The following is a 23,644-nucleotide window of genomic DNA, read 5'->3' on the forward strand; positions in this document are numbered from 1 at the left end:
ACCTGACTTTTAATGAGAGTATCAGGTAAAATGCAGACATGTCCTAGCATTTTCAGGGAGGGCATGTGATGATCACAGGGTTCTACAAATTAGCAGCCCAGCGGTCAGAGCTGAATAACCCCCTATGTTTCAGCCTCTATAACTTTCTATTTGAACTGCAAAAAAATTATCTAAAAATGTACATTTGCCATGACCAATTGTTGCTGGTTTCAATGGGTTTATAGCAGAATTTTTAGCACAGATTATTAACTCGCTCCAATTTCCGTTTCATGCGTTTTCACCATCGTATGATAAGGACAATATTCAGATGATTGCAAGATCAAAATACTGGAAATAAATTTTGCAAACCACATAATTCTACAAACTTTAATAGTAAAAGAGTAAAAAATAAGCTTGGCTCTCTTTGTTATTGTAGCGTCCCTAGAGTTATTGCGGCAAAGAAGATTTCAGCTCATTAAATCAAACTTATGTTGTACGTTACACCTCCAATAAAGAACGTCTCAGTGAGTGAGATTAGGAGCTTACTCAGGCATGATATTAAAACAAACTACAAAGTGCACTAAGGGTGAAACACAGTACATTTCCTGCTGCCTAATTCCATTGGTAGGTTACTTTGAAAGAGATAATTCCCAATGGTCCAAAGAGCAGAAATGAAAGTGACATGGAGAAAGGTTATGCTTCAATGATCTGAGCCAAGACATTTCCAATTATGAAGCTTCTTTTCAACCAGTTTCTAATCAAAGGCCTGAGAAAAGTATGATTTCCTTGACTTCTTATCATGCATAGTCCATGCCACTGGGTATCTACCCACTGTGGCAAAATACATACTGCACAGATAGTTAGCAGCTTGGTAAAAATAATCCTTATTTATCACCCTAGAATAAAATACCATACATATAGAAAAATATTTGTATTCTCCAATACATCCTAGAGCAGGCCAAAAATGATCCTGTATGCCAGGACGGGCCAACCTGTGGCTCTCCAAATGTTGTGAAACTACAAATCCCAGCATGGCTTGCCACCGTTTTAACACTCCCTTATAGCAAAACGGTGGCAAGGCATGATGGGATTTGCAGTTTGACAACATCTGGAGAGCCGCAGGTTGGCCAGGCCTGCTGTATGCCCTCCAGATCAAATGACAGCAACCAGCTAGGAGACATTTATAACACACTTGTCTACTTTTGAAAACTAATTTCAGGGAGATTATAGTTGATAGTAGAATTTTGTGCAGCACCCCATTGAGGGGGAGTGTAATGCTCCACCCAAAGGGCGTGTCTAGTTCCATATATGGAGAGATTGTGAACATGGCACCTAGAAGCGTGGTTGTGTACTGCTACATCTGAGAGGAATCTAGTAAAATGACTTATATCCAAATGTAGATGAGCCCAAAGCAGTTAGTAAGAGCTACTATACTTGGTAAAGTGCTGGGAAATGGTGCTGATGACTCTATGTAAATGTATCTATCTCTCATTCCTTTTTCCCCAAAAAAATGTAACACTGTAATGTGGGCTAGGTGAAATGAGGGAGATTGTTAGACTAATGAGGGAGAGGGGGAGATTGTTGCTATTTCAGGGAGTCTCCTGCAGAATGCAGGAGGGTAGGTAACTATGATTTATAAGTGTAAGACCCAGAAAAGGTGGCATGTGATTGGCTAGCTCCTTAAAAATATCTGGCAGCCAGTCACTCCCACTTAGAGAAGAGACTTATAGTTTTTCATATGCTACCATGAAGTCTAAACCTCTGTATTTTAGAGAATTGTTAAGGAATTGCCTTAGATACTGGTAAGAGATTTACCTTCTGTGTAAATCTATCAAATTACAGCTTCCTTAGTTCTTTGTTTAGCCCTATTGGGTTTCCTCCTTACTACTGAGTTTTCTTGAGATATGTGTGTCTTGTTTTACTCTACCAATAGGTAACATCTACACTGGAGAAGCTCTACGCTATGATGTCCCATAATGCACCCAATGAATTTCAGTTTTGTGATCCAGGCCAATAACAGAGCTATGCAATTCATATCATTATGGATTATAGCACCTATTACATCTTGGTGTATCAAATGAGGGGGTGACTTTTTATTGAATTTTATTTGACATTCACACAATAAGGCAGATGTATTAAGCCTAGTGAATAGATAAAGTGGAGATAAAAAGGAAGGTGATAACACACCAGCCAATCAACTCGTAACTAAAGCCATTTTTCAAACATACAGTAGCTGATTGGCTGGTCATTATCACCTTCTGCTTTAACTTCACTTTATCTCTTTACCAGGCTTAATACATCTGCCCCAATGTTAGGACTACATTTGAGAAGCACTGTTCATCCAGCAAATTCACAAGTAAAGTGTACCTTAAATTAGGATTGATGAGACTCAATGGTCTAATTCACCAGGGACCAGGACCGGTTGTCCTCCCCCAGATTGAGAATACAGCAGACATGCCTGGAGTTAAGGACAGGCAACTGGATCAGGTATGGAGTAGAGCACATGGTCAGCAGTTAGGGGCATTGAGGGGGAATTAAAACGTAACCAGGAGGAGTGCATTGAAACCCAGGTAATAATTTCATGAATGTGTCCATTCAAGCAGTTTGAGTGTAAACGTTCCAGAAAGATGAAATTAAAAGGAAATTTGGCAAGAGCTAATTTGGAAAAGATTGCTTATGTAATAAAATTCAGATCAGCTTCAGAATTGATAAATGCATGGATAGCTAGCAACCTTTTAAACTGCTTTATATAACTCATGAGCAAAACAATGTCATATTCTTAGAATGATGTCCACAACTACATGTCTAAATCAGACAATGTGGGGTTATTCAGTAACGATCTCAAATGCAAAGTCTTTCTCTAATGCGCACAACCATGTGCACTGCAAGTGGGGCAGATGTAAAATGTACAGAGAGAGTTAGATTTGGGGGATATAGTTCGTTTCTGTGCATGGTAAATATTGGATGCTTTATTGTTACTCTGCAATTTAGAATTCAGTTTGAACATACCACACCCAAATCTAACACTGTTATGATGGAAAGTTCAGAATTGCTGATGCAGTTGCATTGACCACAGACACTAAAAATGTCGGGAACATTTATTTTTCTATTGCAGTACCATTAAATACCGTGACAAAGAATCATGGTGGGCGAAACATATGCAAGATCTGTACAGAAGCCACGGCGAGGACATTGGGGGCACAAGCCTATCCTTTGTCTTTGTGGCCCCCCAGGGCAACAGAGGAGGGAGGAGAGGACAAGGTGGCACACCCTCATACTCAGCTCCTTGGGTTTGTTCTCCACCAGAGCTACCCTCCCTACTCCCATGATCTCACAACAGTGGTTCAACTCTTGCATTTCCCATGCAAGTGCTGAACATGTTTTTATGGATTTTTGCATGTATCCAGAAAGAGCTACCAAGATATACTAATTACTTTTCATACCAAATTCAACTCAATGAAGTTTCTAGCATGTGCAATATTTGAAGAATCCATATTGAAATAAATATTGGGTACTTGTGTATTATCACGGCGCCCCCGATATTGATCGCGCAATGTTTTGATCGAATCGCATGCCATGCACCCGATGGCATGCGTTGCGACGTGATTTTTGCCCCTATACGATTAAAAATTGTATAAGCACCCTAATGGGTGCTTTTAAGCACCCAAATGGGTGCTTACAATGTTAAATGCACCCCCATGCCACCCCCCCACTATAAACGTGAACCCGAAGCGTGGCGGGCGCAGCGAGCTCCCGAGGGGCGGTGGTATGCGTCCTATGACCTTTTCATACCCCAATATCCACGTCGGCGTGGAGTCGATTTTATAAAGTGTGGTGAGCGCAGCGAGCCACCGAGCCCGAAGCGTGGCGAGCACAGCGCGCCCCGCGAGGGGACGCGGATACCTTAACAGGTATCCGCGTCCCCTCACGGGCTTCACAGGTATCCGCGTCCCCTCACGGGGCTCGCTGCGCTCGCCACGCTTCGGGCTCGGTGGCTCGCTGCGCTCGCCACACTTTATAACATCAACTCCACACCGACGTGGATAGTGGGGGTATGAAAAGGTCGTAGGACGCGTACCGCCGCCCCTCGCGGGCTCGCGGCGCTCGCCACGCTTCAGGTTCACGTTTATAGTTTAACATTGTAAGCACCCATTAGGGTGCTTATACAATTTAAAATCACATTGAATTGTATGGCATTGTATGCCATATACAATGTCATACAATTTTAAAATTGTATGACATTGGTTAACATCGCGCGATATTGCATCGCATGCCATCGCATGCCAAATGGTATGCGATTCGATGGGCGCCATGATACTACACAAGTACCAAATATTGATTTTAGTATGTGCACCGCAGACTTTCTCGGCCAGTTCCTGCGATAGACAATCTGAAATGGATCACACTAGAGGTCTCTCTGCTATAGCCCTGCTTTAAGGTAGACATTCTGTGTTGGTTCCCATTATTAACAGGGAAGACCACATGCTGGGGTCATCTTTATGCTGGAAACCAGTCCCAGGTCAGTCAGCACAAGGAGAGCGTCTATAGAGTTTGGGCCCACAAAATACAGTGTACCCCTTCTAAGACATTCTCAGCTCCATACCTGAAAAGTACTTGGACTGTAATTGCAGCCTGGGACTGTGGGGTCTTGGAAATTGATACATTTTGGGATCCCTGTTGTGGCAAACTATGCCATTTCAGTGGTTCCACTTTAAAGGTAAAAAAACAGGGAAATAGTGAGGCCTGAGGCCATGGAGCTTGTGCTCCGGGTGTCTGCTCTGGTCAGTACGCAGTATATATCTCATAAACAAAATATTTATGTATTGTGCATTGATATTAATAAATTATTATTATTGTGGTTGTTACTAAATAAATAAAATAGAGTACAAAGTACAAATTAAATAGCCCCAGCAGCCACCACTAATTACTAAGTACCATTTTCCAACCTCTAGCAGTAAAGATCAGAGATACCCCCATTGGGTTACTACCATTCCGGTTTGTTCTGGAGGGTTAGCAATCCCAGAGGTCAGCCACCTCTGCTCCATCCTACCCCTGCTGGTTCCACCCCGCCTCCCCATGGCTCAATTTCCTCTTCCCTTCTGCTCATTCCTGCTTCTGCTTGGCTGTGTTCCACCTCTCAAAGCTGAGGTCCACAAGGCAGCTTGGGACTGCATACAGGAGATCCTGCTGTATACAAATCAGCAATCTGATGAACCTCAGCTCTTATGCCTGATTAATACCAATAACATAGACATTATTACTACATCCACATAGTCCTTGAACATATTTCACTAATACAGAGTCCTGGAAGGCTGTTTGTATCATCATCTTCACAATTGGATCTGTAAATTGTATTAGTGGATTACTTAAATTAATTGGAATATATCTAACCCTCCATGTCTGAGTTTGTTACTGCCCCCTAATATTTATTTCTATTTTAATTAAATTTGCCCCCACATGCTGGACATTTCTCCTCCCTGGCCCACTTGGGTAAGGGGCCCTGTATTACAGAAACATCTCCAAACACTTCACTTCTTCCTAAAGATATTTTCCAGTAATACCTGTCTAGTATAGCTAATTACATTAAACATACACACATACTCCACTAATAGCCCTACTACAAAATGTATTTGCACTGAATTTAATGTCACATCTTGACTACTCAACCAATCACAAGGAATTTCTAAAAAAAAAGCTGTTGTGTGATTGGTTTCTGAGCAGTGGTGTCCCAGGGACACAGGACCAGATGAATCAAGCTTCAAAAATTGATAAAATGGAGAGTGATAAACAGCCAGCCAATCAGCTCCTACCTATTATGTTACAGACTGGGTTTGAAAAATGACAGTTAGGAGCTTATTGGTTGGTTGTTTATCACTCTCCATTGTCTCAATTTTTGAAGCTTGATACTTCTGGCCCTTAATGTTTTGATCAAATATAAATATGGATGAACTTATTATCAATGCTAAAAACATATTCCTGTTTCGAAAAAGGCTTATTTACAATATTATTAACCTCCATTAATGTGAAGCCTCTCCAATTTCAATACAATCTCCAGGAAATGTAATAACAACAACAACGACATAACCCTGGTGTAACTATTCTTGTTAGCCTCAAGTGTGATGAAAAGGATCAAACATTATCCAACAAAAGCTCTAAAATTCAAGGCCAAAGCGCCCAGAAGCATGGACAGTATGTATTTAATGCAAATAGTAATTAGCTTCCAGAATGGGCTTTATTTTGAGATACTTCCATGGCAACTGGTGCAGCTGTTAAATGCCCACAGTTAATGGCCAGTTGCAAGTAAAATAAACATATGCTTACCAACCAAAAAACACATTTACATTTTTTCAAATACATTTGCTAAGCCGTAACTTTTACAGCAAATCCTAATTTGGAGTTCCTTGAAAGACAAAACTAGACTGGCATGCAGTACGTACTACGTATAGGATATGAAAGAATGGATATTTTATGAAGCTCGCTGTTATTATACTTAGATCTATGTGCTTAGCTAAGTATGAACCTATTTGTAAAAGAAATCATTGCAGTGCTCATTTTCAGAAATAAAATTTGCATGAATATTCTGAAAAGTAGAACACTGAAGCTTTTATTACTTAAAGCCCAGCATGTGATTACAAAGCAAATAGAAAGCATGAAAGCTCTGTACTGTTCAAAGGAGTTGCTGCACTCATGGTACTATGCTTAGAACTGTATGACGTATAGCAGGCACTATGGCATTATAGACCATAGATGTATAACTGAGATATAGCTGCATCCCGAATTGTGGTCAGTCTGCTATTTAGCCTTTAGGTTGTCTCTTCTATTTGCTCATCACATGGGCATAACAGAGTTTTTTAAATGGATACTTGTAGACGCAAGAATGCAGAGTTCTATGTACAATATTCATGCTGAGACTATACACAAACCATACATTTTGCGACCTTTCCTGTTGCCATTGCAACAAGCTGCAGCCCGATTGTGGGAGCGTATGCAACTTGCAATCCTATGGAGGATCTCAGGTGCATGTACATGTATGCATATACCATCTCAGTGCTGTGTCTGCACATTGTTGCAGGCACTAAAGGTGCCCATACACGCTGCGAAAATCGCATACGTTTTGGGCTAGATCGCATCACATCGTACGGCATTGCAGCGTGTATGGCCACCTTTAGGCACATAACCCTGCCCATTATTTAATAAGTGTCTAAATTAATATAAAAAAATCTACAAATATTAAAACATTTGTTTTTAAACATGTATAATAAAAGACTCGCTGTTCTTTTGCTGTTTAAGTCTTGTGTAGTCCCTCCTCTACTATCTGCCTAGGCAGGACGCTGAGGACGCCATTACACACCTCTCGTGACTGAGGGGGAAAGGAGGGGAGAGATGGAAGAAGAGGGGAGGAGATAGAGAGGGCAGAGTGTTGAGGACTGGCAGCGGCACTGGCACAGCACACTGAGAAGAGGGAAGGAAGGGGAGGCGCCGCTGCTGCCTGTTCGTCATTTGATTGACAGCTGACAGGCACAGGGAGCAATGGGTAGGGGGCGGATCCGGACATGTCATCCAGGCATTCACAGACAACACTACATCAGGGTTGCCGACTTTCACAGTCTCCTCTCCGGGAGAAGCCCGGAGAGGAGACTGTCAGCATCACTTCTGGGGGCGGGGCCTGATGGAGACATCATCAGTCCCTGCCCCCAGTAAAACAAATCCCGCAATATGCCGGTCTCCTGTGAGGGGACGGGGCTAAACATGCATGATTAGCATATTTAGCCCCTCCCCCTTCCGCCGAAAAGCCGCGAATCGCGGCAATTTAAAGCTTCTACAACCAGGTATGTTAGGGGCGGAAGGCGGTCTGCCAGAATCCGGGAGGGTGGCCCACCTTTCCGGGGGGCCGGGAGGGTTACCCGATTTTCGGGATCCTCCCGGCCATTCCGGGAGGGTTGGCAACCCTGCACTACATGTCTCAGCGCAAGTGGCCGTGAGGAAGAGGGGGCCGGTCACAGGAGGAGGACAGTGTGTGTGCGGTGCAGGGAGCTGCTCAGCCTCTCCATACTGCCGCCCGCTGTCAGATAGGTGCTGCGGGGAGCGTGCAGGAGGCAGTGACAGTGAGGGCTGAGGCAGCTTTAGCAGAGCAGGGAGGGAGACAGCGCCTTTTCAGCATGGCGCCTCCCTGCTTTGCAGGAGCTGCTGAGTGGGTAGCGCCGGCCCTGCATACACTCGAATCAAAGAGGACGTTTGATCGACTAAAGAGGCGCTCCATACCTTTTAAAGAAATGAGTGAACAAAGGTGTTTTGAGAGAGGCAATCGAACTCCCTTCTTCCCTTCTGCTTCTAGGGACTGCGTTGTCTGCAGTTCTAGAAGCCCAGCGGAGCTGAAAGAAAGGCTTCTTATTGGAAGCCGTATCTACCAATAACAGTCCAGTATGTGATTAGCAGATGGTGCTTCCATAGGAAGCAGGGCCGGCGCTACCCACTCAGCAGCTCCTGCAAAGCAGGGAGGCGCCATGCTGAAAAGGCGCTGTCTCCCTCCCTGCTCTGCTACAGCTGCCTCAGCCCTCACTGTCACTGCCTCCTGCACACCGCCCGAAGCGCCTGTCTGACAGCAGGCGGAAGTATGGAGAGGCTGAGCAGCTCCCTGAACTGCGTACACACTGTCCTCCTCCTGCGACCTGCCCCCTCTTCCTCACGGACACCTGCGCTGAGGCATGTAGCGCTGTCTGTGAATGCCTGGATGACATGTCATGTCCGATTCCGCCCCCTACCCATTGCTCCCTGTGCCTGTCAGCTGTCAATCAAATGACGAACAGGCAGCAACGCCGCCTCCCCTTACTTCCCTCTTCTCAGTGTGCTGTGCCAGTGCCGCTGCCAGTCCTCAACACTCCGCCCCCTCTATCTCCTCCCCTCTTCCTCCATCTCCTCCTTCTCTCCCCTCCTTTCCCCCTCAGTCACGAGTGCTGCACATACTTTTTGTACTGCATCGCACACACATTGCATGCATGCCGTGCTATGCAATCTAGCCCATAACTTATGCGATACTCGCAGCGTGTATGGGCACCTTTAGTGCCTGCAACATTTTGCGGACACAGCACTGAGATGGTGTATGCATACATGCACCCAAGATTCTCCATAGGATCGCATGTTGCATACACTCCCAAAATCGGGCTGCAGCTTGTTGCAATGGCAATGTGAAAGGGCGCAAAATGTATGGTTTGCAGGAGGGCGCCGGACACCCTAGCCCCGGCCCTGATAGGAAGCCTCTGCAATCACTCGGCTTACTGGTGGAGGATGTAGCAACACATTGCATCACCTATACACACTGCACAATCTGCTTTACAATGACATTGTGTATTGTTACACCTGAGAAATGTCCCACTGAACGTATACAAAATCCAATGTGACAATGAATTGAGTATATTTGAGGGGTAGCGGCTAGATACCCTTCACCGGGAGGACCTTTTCCATCATGCACCATGTCATCTTGGAGTGGAAATATTAACCTTTGCCGAGCGAAGTGAGCCACCGTGCCCGAAGCGTGGCGAGAGAAGCGAGCCTGTGAGGGTACAATGCAGCTGAAATAACCTACACCGAACCGACTTTTGAGACAAAATAAAAAATGCTAACAACTTCTGATGTCACATCCGAGTCCTTTCCGTGAAGGGAAACTAGTCACAACCCTATTTGAGGGTACACACTGTTATAAGGATGTTGTGATCTATCACGGGTTGCAACATCATCCAATATACAAAGTATAGTGTGTAGCCAGTTTAAAAATGACAGCTCTTGAAGATAGTATGCATTATTTCAGCTTAATACATCTGTAACATATTTATAATCCTATATTCAACACATTGGGTCAGATTCAATAAGCTGAAAATCTGCTCACCCGCAGTGTGGCTGTATGCTTCATAGGACTGAGTACAGAGAAACGTGCAAGTCCTTGACAAGATTAGGCTGTGCTACTTGCACAGAATGTTTAACATCTTAAACCTTACAGGTGAAGGTGAAATCTTGCACAGTGTATTTAAGAATTGAACTAATTTAGAGATAAAGATGTTTGACCAGTACAGTATATCACAGAATGTGATTTGATTGATTTTAACCTGATATTATATTTGGTGATCTATTACTTGTATCATTATGAATACATAGAGAAGGTAGTTAATGCATTAACAAAAGAAAAGGGGGAGACCAAGAGCTCCAAATAAAACATGACAACAACAGTGCAAAATAATTTCTTAAAAAATCCTTATACATTGGTACCTCAATCTATAATTAGCCTTAACTGCTCAAAGATTTGGTCTTATTTCCAACGTACTAGTCTTAAGGCCGGTACAATGGACAGCAGGCACAGTAAGTCTCCAACCATTCACCTACTCTACCCAACCACAGCAGTGTAGAAGCTGCTGCAGCAGGCAAAGCAAGACTCCAACCATTAATCTTCCCTTCCCAACCACAGCAGGGCAGAAGCTGCAGCAGCAGGCACTGCAAGTCTCCAACCAGTCACCTTCCTTTCTCAACCACAGCAGAGCAGAAGCTGCTGCAGCAGACACTGCAAGTCTCCAACCATTCACCTTCCCTTCTCAACCACAGCAGGGCAGAAGCTGCTGCAGCAGGCACTGCAAGTCTCCAACCATTCATCTTTCCTTCCCAATCACAGCAGGGCAGATGCTGCAGCAGCAGGCACTGCAAGTCTCCAACCATTCACCTTCCCTTCCCAACTACAGCAAGGCAGAAGCTGCTGCAGCAGCCAGAGCAAGTCTCCAACTATCCACCTATCCTTCCCAACCACAGCAGGGCAGATGCTGCTGCAGCAGGCACTGCAAGTCTCCAACTATCCACCTTCCCTTCCCAACTACAGCAGGGCAGAAGCTGCTGCAGCATCCAGAGCTGGACTCCAACTATCCACCTACCCTACCCAACCACAGCAGAGCAGAAGCTGCTGCAGCAGGCACAGGAAGACTCCAACTATCCACCTACCCTTCCCAACCACAGCAGGGCAGGAGCTGCTGCAGCAGGCACAGCAAGAGTTATCGCAGAACATCCATATATACACTCACACACACACACACACACACACACACACACACACACACAAACATTGTTCAATTATACTTATGTAGCTAATTTACACTTCTCCATAATATGCTTATTGAAGATCATTTTCTAATACATTATATTTTGTGAGTCTTAACTTGTCTTTTGAAAGTACCAACTAAATAGTAAAAACAAGTATTAAAGAATAACATTTACAGAAATAAAGAGCCCACAAAGCAGTCTGTCTTCTCTCTCTCATGTATATTGAGTCTACCGAGCTTGTAGACTTTTTTCAACAATTCAACAGGGTGGGGGGGGGGGGGGGGGGAATAATTTATCAGTTAGAAAACAAGTAAAATATGGTTGTGGAAAATATATAAGGATCCGCATCACCCAGCAATCTTTTATATTAACGTTCATTACCTACTGTATACCCAGCAATTGTAATCATTGAAATTTGAGAAGCTTCACTGTACCTTGCAAGGTTACAATGCTCATGCATGGACATATGTTGTGCGTGTACATTTTGCGTGGTACTTGTGTATTATCACAGCGGCATAGATTTGATGTTAGATAGTGTGGCGAGCGCAGCGAGCCACCGAGCCCACTCGCCACGCTGTGGGCTCGGTGGCTCGCTGCGCTCGCCACACTATCTAAAATCAACTCCATGCCGACGTGGATAGTGGGGGTATGAAAAGGTCGGAGGATGCGTTACGCCGCCCCTCGCGGGAGCGATGCGCTCGCCACGCTTCGGGTTGGCATTGATAGTGGGGGTGGCCTTAACAATGGGGTTGCATTTAACATAGTAATCACCCATCAGGGTGTCTGTACAATTAAAAATCGAGTCGCATCGCATGCCATTGTAATGGCATGTGATGCGATATTTTATTGTACAGTTTTGGTCTTACGACCCCAAAATCGGGTCCCATCGCATGGCATTGCATACCTTAATTAGTGGTATGCAATGGCATACGATGGGCGCCGTGATAATACACATGTACCTTTCGCGTTAGCCTTTCATTAGTGGAGATTAAGTAAGGAAGACTCTGCCAGGGCCGTCTTAATGCATAGGCTTACCGGGCTGCTGCCCTATTCCCCCACAATTCTAAGGGCCTTTGAGCATCAGTTTGTTGCTGCCCGGCTGCTTTGAATGTGAATTACACAAAATCAGAGCTGCTGGGAAACATTCTCTACCAGCCTGCAGCCAAACAGTTACTGGCTGTAAGCTAATTGCTGAGTGTCAGATAGTAGGTGGAGAGACACCACAGGAAGTTTGCCTAGGGCCCACCATGCAGTTCAGATGGCCCTGCACTCTGCAACAGTTAATACCAGGGAGGTCATTATTAATGAATACCAATGGTATCTATGTGTGTATCACTACAAGAAGAGATATAAAACAAAAATGACATACAGTTGCAGTACATTAAGATAAACTATCAATAAGGACCAATCCCAGACCCACCCATGCAGTATTATACTTGGCCTATGCTTTTCCTTTCCTGGAATGACTAATTTCCAAAAGCCGCTCAGTGGGACAGATCATAGCATTTTATTATATAGACGGAGAGCTGAATTACCATTAGAATACATACACAAATGAAGCTGCCATTAGATGAACACAGACAGTCGTCCAATGTTTAGGCAACTCATGAACACTGGATAATAATAATGTACCTAACTCAGTAGGTTTAATGTCTCAGCAGTGTCTCCACAATGACAATCTGATAATGCTGGAGATTCGCATGACATACCCAGTATAAGGAACAAATGATGCCCCCGTCTCCTCCTTCCACCAGAGGCGTAACTATAGTGTGGCAGACCCCACAGTGGCTTGGGGGAGCCAGAGCCCGGTGGGGTCTCCAGGGAGTGCAGAGAAGCCGCTCGGAGAGACAGATCCTTGTTGAAGGTCCGATTCTGGACAGAGCTGGGGGCAGAACCAAAATCAGAATAGATACGGCAATTTTGAATAATGTGTCAGTGGTGGAGAGTGATGACACAGTAAGAGGTACTGCATCCATGGGAGGAAATGCTGCATGACTGTCAGAGTCAGCGCACGGTGATCAGGGACTTTCTCCTGCGTGGGTGGCTGAGTGGCGGGACTCGGAGCTCACAGTTAGACTCTGGAGAAAGGAAGGGGGGCCAGGTGAGGACTGTGAGATATGCTTGCCAGTACCTGAGGTTGGACGGAGCTCATAGGAGGCAACATTTAATACACATGAAAGTAGCATGGACACTGATGAGGCACCAGGGAAACAGCCCCAAGGAGAAGACAGATGAAAGACACACAGCAAGATGAGGAGATGGGTGCGCCCCTCCTGCTGTGCCTGAAATAGATTGCTGCATAACGGTCTGTTGAGTCTTCTCACTTATCACGAATATAACTGTAGCACCAGCAATATTTATTCAATGAAACCCTATTGCATAACCCTAATGAACCCCTCCCGAAGCTTAACCCTCCCCCTAATGCATAACCCTAATTGCCCCATCTGTACCCATCAGCCTAACCTAAGTGGCATTATGGTGTGTGGGATAATGTGTGAGGGGCATTACGGTGTGTTGCATAATGTCTAAGTGTCAGTATGATGTGTGGCATACTCAGCCTGGGGGGCAACACAAGCAAGTGGCCCACCACCATCACCATCGTTTCACCACCCTACCCTCTCCCCTCTATGTAGTATGCAACAATTATTAAACAATCATTCCCCTACACACACACACACACACACACGCACACACACACACACACACACACACACCCTCCCCCGAAACAGGGACAGAGCGCGCCAGAGGCGCGCTGCAAAATTTTACACTGTAATGCCCATTACACATAAACAATGCCCATTACACATAATGCCAACATGGATATGCCCATTACACATATTGCCGCACACCGTAATGCCAATTAAACAATGCCCATTACACATATTGCCACACACCGTAATGCCCATTACACATAATGCCCATTACACATAATGCCACATACCGTAATGCCCATTCCACATAAAGACAACACCGCAATGCCCATTAAGCATAATGCCAATTAATCAATGCCCATTCCACATAAAGACAACACCGTAATTCCCATTAAGCATAATGCCAATTAATCAATGCCCATTACACATAATGCCAACACCGCAATGCCCATTACACATATTGCCACACACCGTAATGCCCATTACACATATTGCCACACACCGTAATGCCCATTACACATAATGCCAACAACGTAATGCCCATTACACATAATGCCACACACGGTAATGCCCATTTCACATAAAGACAACACCGCAATGCCCATTAAGCATAATGTCAATTAATCAATGCCCAATACACATAATGCCACACACCGTAATGCCCAATAAACATATATTTGCCTGCTTTAACCTGTGGAGTGGCACGGTTTGTTCATTACCGATATATATATATATATATATATATATATATATATATATCTATATCTATAGATATATATATATATATATATCTATATATATATATATAGATATATGTATATACATATATATATATATATATATATATACACACACACTCATACACACACAGTATATATATCTATATCTATATAGAGTTGCTTTCTCTGTGAGATCCAGGACGCCATGATTAAGGGCCCCGTTGGGTCCGAAACGTCGGCATACTTGTTGTGCATTATGGAATAATAAAAAGAAGCATTGCCTTACAGCTGCTTGGTGAGTGCCCTGATTCTAAGTGACTTTACATTTGGACCATAAGCTATGCTTGTGTGACTGGCGGGAGCACCTCCGGATGAAAACAAACTAAACCGTGAGTGCATTGGGAATTACATTATTTATATATATATATAGATGTATATATACATATATATCTATATATATATATATATATATACACACACACATACACACACACACACACACATATATTCATATATACACACACACACACACACACACACACCATGTCAAAGTCTAGGCAGAACAATGTACTTACAGTACAGGCAGTTTTTCCTAGCAGGGTCAGCTTGAGCTCAGCCTCCATGAGCTCCTCCAGGGCCCCCTCACTACATGCAGCATGAAGAGTTCCATGTACCTGCCTGGAGCAGGGCCACCCACGCTCCCGCCGGCGGCCTCCGCTGGTAAACTGCAACCCCCCCTCCCTCCTCCAGTAAATGCTGGGGTTCCTTTTAAACAGCGTGCCAGCGCTACCCGAAGCCGCACTTCCGGGTAGCACTGGCCGCGGCGTGCTGTCATCCTCTGACAGACACTAGAGGTACAGCAGTACCTCTAGTGTCTGTCTGTCTCCTAGGCGGCGGCCATTTTTGGAAGGGACGTCGCCATGGAGGAGGCCTGTGTGCGGCACTGCAGCAGGACCCGACGACGACTGCGGCAGTGTAAGTGAACACAGCCGGCCCAGACCCAGCCGCTACATACCGGCCCGGGGGGCATGTGGCATCCTGCCCCCCGGCCCAGCCCGCCCCTGGGCATACTGTGTAAAAGACATTACCGTGTTTGGCATAATGTGTAAGGGGCATTATGGTATGTGGTGTAATCTGTATGGGGCATTACAGTTTCTGGCGTATAGTGTTAGGGCCTTTACGGTGTGTAGCATATAGTGTAAGTAGCAATTTGGTGTGTGGTGTATAGTGAAAGGGGAATTATGGTGTGCAATTTAATGTGTAAGTGGCATTACGGTGTGTAGCATAATTTGCAAGGGGTATTACGGTGTGCGGTGTAATGTGTAAGTGGCATTACAGTGTGCTTCATATTGTGTAAGTGGAATTACGTGTGTGACATAATGTTTACGTGGCATTATGTGTGTGGCATAATGTGGTAGTGGCATTTCGGTGTGGCGTGTAGTGTAAGGGGCATAAGGTTGTGCAGGTTAATGTGTAAGGGGCATTACGGGGGGGGGGGGGGCACAAAAATGTATAGTTATGCCACTGCCTTCCACCCACCAAGGTACGGAGCAGTGGGTGGTGCAGTGGAGCTTATGCCAGCATGGAAAACATGTTGAGCTAACATACTGTATTACACTATACACAAAAGTTATTGCAGAACTTTCAGTTTGACATTCAATATTAATAATGAAATAAAGGTAATTATCCTCTAATCTCTCTATGCTCTTAAAAGTCATATTTGCACAGCTTCCATATTTGAAAATGAATTAATATACCCAGTGTCATTGCCTCGTAACCTAAGGTACATATTTTAAATGCTAATGAGAGACATAATACTGTGCAGAACAGTTCTAGATACTCTTTCAGAGATTAAGTTCATATTAAAAAGCTACAAAATATGAAAATTGCAAAGGCAACAGTAAGGAGTATATTTACTAAAGTGAGGGGTTTTAGACAAGGAGATGTTGCCCATAGCAACCAATCAGATTTTAGCTATTATCTTCTAGAAGGTGCTCGATAAACAATAAGAAGTATTTGATTGGTTGCTACGGGCAACAACTCTACACAAAAACACACTTTTTAATAAAAAAACAGAGTTAGAGACACAATAATATTTCTAAATGAAATAGTTATTACTATTACTATATAAAAGTGATGCCAATACTATATAATAAAAGGCTAACACTGCTCCTTACCACTATGGGGAAATTCAGGTGGTGTGAACACCAGCAGTAACTAGATGGCACCTGATGAAGCAATTCAAGTGTTATTCCATTCGGGACATGCACAGCCACTGGTGCTGACATTATTGTAATGTTGTTCTACCATTTCGACAGGCTGGTAATAGGGATGACAAATCCGGGGCATTTTTTCAATCCTGGGGTTTGGGATTTAAAAATGGCCTCCCTAATAATAAATAAACATGCCTTCCCCCATTGGCCGCCCTGCACATTTACCTAAATGAGTGGGTGGAGCAGCCAGGAGCGGGGCAGACAGCAGTGCCGCTGGAAGTGAGCAGGCGGGCTGCAGCAGAGTGGAAGCGCAGTCTGACCTCTAACCATGTTACTCTGTGCCGAGCCACATGCCGGGGTTGGGAACAGTTGAGCAGCATTTAAGCATTAATGATATTGCCGGTACAGCCTATCGGATAGTGTGTATGGAGCTTGGATGGAGCTTTGAAAGAGAGGGATTATTAAATAGTAATTGTCAAAGATACAGAACAACTGCAGTTATTTTTGATGGATAGAAACACAGAGAACTGTAGGCATATGTCTAATAAATGAATGTGGATTTTTTTGTTGTTGGTGAATTTCCGACAATTTGCTGCTTTATCAATGCTACAAAAGGTTATGAGAAATTACAACATTCAAAGAAAATGTCATGATGTTAATGTCACGATGCATCCATAATTATTTTGCTTTAAAAGTATGTTCCCATCTTGTTCCGTTGACCTACATAGAAGAATCAATATTTGTATTATTATGTTTAGATCAAATTAATATGTGGGCTTCTTCACTAGTAGGCAATATTTATTAACTTAAATAGATTATATCATTTATTTCTGTTGACTGGGAACAGTCATGATGACATATCTTGTTGCACAGAATATACTGATAGCAAAAAACATTTTAAAAAACATCCGCCAGATTCAGACAATTAATGATGGGTTTCTGTGGATGAGTGACAAACTAAAAATACTAAGGGGAAGATTTATCAAGCATTGGAGAGAGATAAAGTGGAGAAAGGTATCAACTTATCAGCTTTTGTCATATTTTTTTACAGGATGTGCTTGAAAAATTCCAGAAGCGTTATCTCAATCAATTTTATCTTTCTCCAAGGATTGATCCATCTCTTCCTAAATGTTCAGTAATGACTTCACGCATACCTCCCAAGCAGGGCAGCGGGACTCCTGCCTGCCATGTAGTGGTACTCTCCCGGTTAGGGGGTGGAGCCTATCCAAAAGGGGATGTGGCTTCATGGGTATGACACTCCCACAAGCCTTGCCTCCAGATTACATCACTCTTGTGGCATGGCCAGTGCTCAGTAAATAGATGTTGTGCATCTGACAGGGGGGGACTCAAATGCCACACCCCCTCTACCGCAGACACTGCCGGCCCCGGGTGGGATGCGAGACTGTCCCAAAAAAGGGATGGTCCCAAGACAATCAGGACATTTGGGCTGTATTCTTAACATATGAGTTTTACAGAATGGTCCCAAGACAATCAGGACATTTGGGCTGTATTCTTAACATATGAGTTTTACAGAAGTCATACAGTACACAGTGCACTTATTAATCCAAGAATATTGGCTAAATAGTTTGCAAGATTTGGAATGATATTTGATGCTTTATTAGTATCAATCATGCCTTTCTATCACTTATAGTGGTTCCCAACCCTGGTCCTCAAGTACCCCCAACAGTGCACGTTTTCAAGGTCACCCAGCAGGTGCACTCATTAATTAGACACATTTTAAAAGATCCACAGGTGGAGCTTATTATATGTCTCTTGTGATTCTGTGTGGAGACCTGGAAAACGTGCACTGTTGGGGTTACCTTAGAACCAGGGTTTGGAACCACTGACTTATGTGAATACACTTCTTATGTCATTCATCATGGTGACAAAATATAACCACTTTCCCATATTTCTTATAACATTCTGTAATGTATCTCTTTGAAGTCAGGTGTAAAACTGTAATATGATCATGGAATACAACAAGGAAACAGTATATAGCAAGGAGACAATCTTACTTGTAAACCAGTGAGAAGGCCTCAGAACATATTGCAGGACAAGGTACCACCTTCACTAAGATGTGCCCAAGAGCCGCCGGAAAGTGAGCTCTGGTCACTTTCTCAAACACAGAGCTGAAGGTGTTGACATCTGCCATCTTGCTGTTGACGTCTCCTCCACCTGTATCTAGAATACTGCCGCCATGAAGAACGAGTGCGAGGACATGTGTCTTACAGCTGGTTTCTGACACTATATCCTATAGAGAAAGGGGAAATCAGACAACGAGAGCATGATTTTTTTGAGAATACTCTTTCAATACTTAGTTTAGTTGTAGGGAGACTGCGGCCAGCATGGTATGCTGGGCTTTGTAGTCATCAATAGTTGTGAAGCTATGGCCTGCTTACCTCTGACTTAGACTAAAGGAGATGCTTAACCATTTTTAATGGCTATACACTCCTTTACCTAGGCTGATTACCGTTGGGATCTAATGTACACTATCGGCCAGAGAGGTCAACTGTAATGGTAAGAAGTGACTGTAAGGAGTTAATACCCCTACTTTGAAGTCATTTGTTATCCAACATTCAATGTGCCATTCAATGTGCCGTGCATATAAGCAGAGCTGTAACTAGACATTTTGGTGCCTTGTGCCAGAAAGACAATTGGTAACCCCCTCCTCCATATTAAAAACAGGGACAGTGTGAGCCAAAGCCATGGTACAGAAAAGTACCAATTCAAATGACACTGCACAGTAGTATCTATTTTTCAAATTACACCACATAGTAGTACCCCTTACACATGTAACACCACAGTAGAGCCTCTTATACACAATATGCTACAGTAGACTCCCTTATACATAATATGCCTCAGAAGAGCCCTTTATACACGTTAAGCTGGGTACACATATATACAATCGTCGGGCCGTTCTTCCAATCTGGGGGCAAACGGCCGTTCGATTGTATAGGTGTGTACGCTGTCCCAATTGCTGCTGTGCGACCGATAAACGGCCAAAAACGCTCTTGGCCGTCCACGGTCGGTCGGTCGAAGGTTCTTTGCTGCTTAATATTTCATCCGACAGGACGGCTCCATATCGGAACAAAAGTGAAGTGTGTACGCACCTTCGATCGATATGCTTGACAGTTTGACAAAGCACGGTGGTATGCTGCATTATGAGAGACCCTGTAACCCTTTGCCTGCTGTTTTAACTAATGTGTGTATAATGCCTCACTGCCCAACACTTTAGACGCATCACTTTAAGACATTAATCAATGTTGAAGTTTTAATAGTGTGAAGCTGGTGCCCTGAAAAGAGCTTCCAGCCCACTCTATTAAAACTTCAACATTGATTAATGTCTTAAAGTGATGCGTCTAAAGTGTTGAGCAGTGAGGCATTATACACACATTAGTTAAAACAGCAGGCAAAGGGTTACAGGGTCTCTCATATACTTCTTCTTGCGATTGTTTGGACGGGAGTACATCGGACGTCGCAAGTAAAATTGTACATATGTGTATGCGCAGAACGGTCGTATGTTTTGGACGGCCGAACGTGTATTCGGTCGATCGAACGGTCGCAAGAAAAAGGAAATTGTACATATGTGTACCCAGCTTTACTCTACAATAGAGCCCTTATATATATTATGGGTGGGAGAGAGCGAGTGTCTGTGACAAATACATAAAAAATGATGACAGATAAGAACCACTTGGCCCATCTATAGTCGGCCCTTATACACTAGGTTTAATTTTATTCAGGTGACAAGTAACCTGGCTATCAGTACATATTTTTTGATTGTAGGAGGTAACTGGAATATCTGGAGGGAACCCCCGAAAGTACGGAGAGAGAATACCAACCCCCACACAGTTATGGCTTAGTTGGGAATCAAACCAATGACCTCAGTGGTGTGAGGCAATAATGATAACCATTGCAGCATATCTCAAATTACTGCCCATGTACTCAGTGCCATAAACCAGCACAGAGACCTAGAAATCCTGCATTAACACTACACATACACAGCAGTAGGGGGAGGACATTAGAGAGGGAAACGGTCAGACCAGATTTAGGTCGACAGTCATTAGGTTGACCCCGGAAGGTCGACTGTCCCCAAGGTCGACAGGGTTAAAGGTCGACATGGCTCAATGTCGACATGACTTAAGGTCGACATGGGCCAATGTCGACATGGTTTTAGGTCGACATGAGTTTGTCACTTTCTTTTGAGCCGACATGTGCCGACAGGCGGTATTTCATGCCCTACCATCCAGTAGGGCATGGTGGGAGAATAAAATAGTGTGCCGAGCGCAGCGAGGCACCGTGCCCGAAGCATCGCAAGTGAATCGAGCGATGCGAGGGGCTGCGGTTCAACTCCAACTGTGTCCACGTCGACTGTGTCGACATTCGGGTAAAAAAAAAACAGTGGAAAAACTCACGTCGACCTCATGACTGTCGACCTAAAACCATGTCGACCTTGGCCCATGTCAACCTTGAGTCATGTCGACCTTTAACCCTGTCGACCTTGGGGACAGTCGACCTTCCGGGGTCGACCTAATGACTGTAGACCTAAGTCTGTTCTGACAGATGTACCGCTTCCATTAGAGAGAGATGCTGCTGGGAGTCATGTCTACAACGGACCATGCTGCTGCCCTACTTATAAGATGTATAACATTTGGTATACATGTATAGTGTACAAGTGTAGGCCTGATCTTGAAGAACGGTAAAATAAAATTCTTAAATAAATTCACATTTTTCAGGCTTTTTCATCTTAATTATTTATAGCAAATGGAATTTTTAACTACCATAATATTTTCATGTCAGCCTTTTCTTGAACATTCAGGACAAGGTCTCACATGGAAATAGCAAAATGGACTGTATATTCTTAATTTAGTATTTTCTAAATATGGAACATTTTTTAACAAATGTAAATGCTCATGTTACTATACATGTTTGTGACTATAGTAAGTGTCCTATATTATCGTGTTACAGAGGCTGCATGATGATGTCCTCACCTCACTGTCTTCGTGTATCTCAAAACTGCTCTGCCTGGGGCACCGCTGTTTCCTCCCATGGACCCGGTATAGATCTCCTATTTAACCAAGGGAGAAAAAAACAAACCGTTAATTCCACCCAATTAAAAAATGTAATAGTGAAAAGGTGATAACAAGAATCACTATTCTGTAATCAATATCATATAAGAAATATTATAATTATTATTTAAAAGCAAATATATATATGTCATATGAGAAAGTAGAGCACACATGGATTACAATATGGACTAGATTCTCTAAGCTTCAAAAGTGATAAAATGGACAGTGATAAACAGCCAGCCAATCAGCTCCTACCTGCCATGTCACAGACTGTGTTTGAAAAATGTCAGGCAGGAGCTGATTGGCTGGCTGTTTATCACTCTCCATTTTATCACTTTTGAAGTTTAGAGAATCTGGCCCTATGTAACATAACCTGTGGTTATAACTCTCAACAATGAGACAGGCAGAACAAGCAAAAAATAAGCCCTGACCATGCTTGTACAGGCTCCCGCAAGATCCTTCTTAGTATGCAAGCTCCACCTACTAAATGGTGAGATATAAAAGGTGGTATGCTTGTGGCAAATTATATGGAGACATGGCATACTATAGGTTTCACTAATACATATAAACAAAAATCAATTACTACTGTAAACTAACATTTCTAACATTTCAATAGAATGAAAAATATTTCTCTCATACACAATGATATGCATTATTTGGGGACTTTATTGGTAATACACTGTGGAACAATTAATCTGCTGCCAGGAATTTAAGATTCGATCTCGCTTAAATTTTTGAATATCATGAATCATGAATATGCCAAGCTTATTTTTGATTTGGCTCTAGTTTTTCAGACATGCAGAGGTCTCCTACCAGCGTTAGAGAGGAGATAGGAATGTGTTATGTGTCTCAAACATGACTACCAGCTACGTTATCACAAATAAAACAAATGCTTGTCATTGTTGAAAGAAGGTATTGTTAAAAAAGCAAAACTGGGGCTGTCCCCGGTGCCCCTATGTTGTGGGCACTGGGCTGATGTTTATGAAAAAAATAGAACAAGCTATTGTGTATTGTTGTGGAACTACAAGTCCCAGAAAGCCTGCACCACATGCAGGGAATTGAATAACCACATGTCCCAGCATGTGGGGCATTAAAGGGCACGCTGGGACTTGTGGTTCAACAACAATACAAATATTGAAAAAAAACACTGACACATACAACCAGTAAAACTTTATTATATACAGGTTGAGTATCCCATATCCGTGTATCCATTATCCAAATTATTCCAAAAACCGTGGTTTTTGGAATAATTCGAAATTATTATTATTTTTTTACCCCCCCTAACCCTCTTTTCATACTTACCAAGTCCCAGGGCGTCCACAGCAGCCCTCCGGCATCTTCTCCAGGGCTTCCAGCGGTCTCAGGAATGCATTGCGTGAGTGAGTGCGCCAGTGACATCTCCGATGCGCACGCACACCCGCGCAATGCATTCCTGGGACCGCTGGAGACCCAGAGAAGATGCCGGAGGCCTGCTGTAGACGCTCGGGGACTGCGTGGATGCCGAGGGACCACCGGACACCATCAGGGGACAGGTAAGTGAGCCTAAAAAAAATTATTCTAAAAACCGAAAAAATCCCCTATCCGGAATGCTCGTGGTCCCGAGCATTTCGGATAAGGGATACTCAACCTGTACTACAATCATCCAGTCATACATTACCTATGGCTCCATCGATGATCTGTCCTCTTCTCCATGTAGAATCCATTTTGGTTCCTGCAGAAAGAAGTCATACTCACAAGCTGTCTTCTGTGCTCCTCTGGCTCCACGGGAACACTGTACATACACTGCGAACTCCCATTTACATGTGTGGCTCCACCCACAGACCGGGAGTTAGGCCTGCCCACCACCCAATCATAATCGGGCATTGGAATTTCTCTGATCATGATAGACTGGTGGGCAGGACTAACTCTAGGTCTGTGGGTGGAGCCACAAATGTAAACAG

The 23,644-nt window shown here is 43.7% G+C and overlaps 1 protein-coding gene across 3 annotated transcripts in view; it reads right to left on the reverse strand.

Annotated features, from left to right (window-relative positions):
* Window positions 1-23,644, reverse strand: part of PITPNM3 (PITPNM family member 3) — a 497,692-nt gene that overhangs the window by 171,125 nt on the left and 302,923 nt on the right. For all 3 annotated transcript variants that reach the window (XR_014470310.1, XR_014470311.1, XM_083172255.1), the window contains exons 4-5: window positions 21,627-21,703; window positions 18,654-18,889 (exon numbers count right to left, since the gene is read on the reverse strand). Coding sequence is in view for 1 of the 3 variants with exons in the window: in XM_083172255.1 (XP_083028381.1) it covers window positions 18,654-18,889; window positions 21,627-21,703 (313 nt within the window). In the remaining 2 variants the exon portion in view is untranslated. The remainder of the gene's footprint in view (window positions 1-18,653; window positions 18,890-21,626; window positions 21,704-23,644) is intronic.

The sequence above is a fragment of the Crinia signifera genome, chromosome 2 (genome assembly GCF_055691185.1).
Source record: "Crinia signifera chromosome 2, ASM5569118v1, whole genome shotgun sequence".
NCBI classification, from domain to species: domain Eukaryota; kingdom Metazoa; phylum Chordata; class Amphibia; order Anura; family Myobatrachidae; genus Crinia; species Crinia signifera.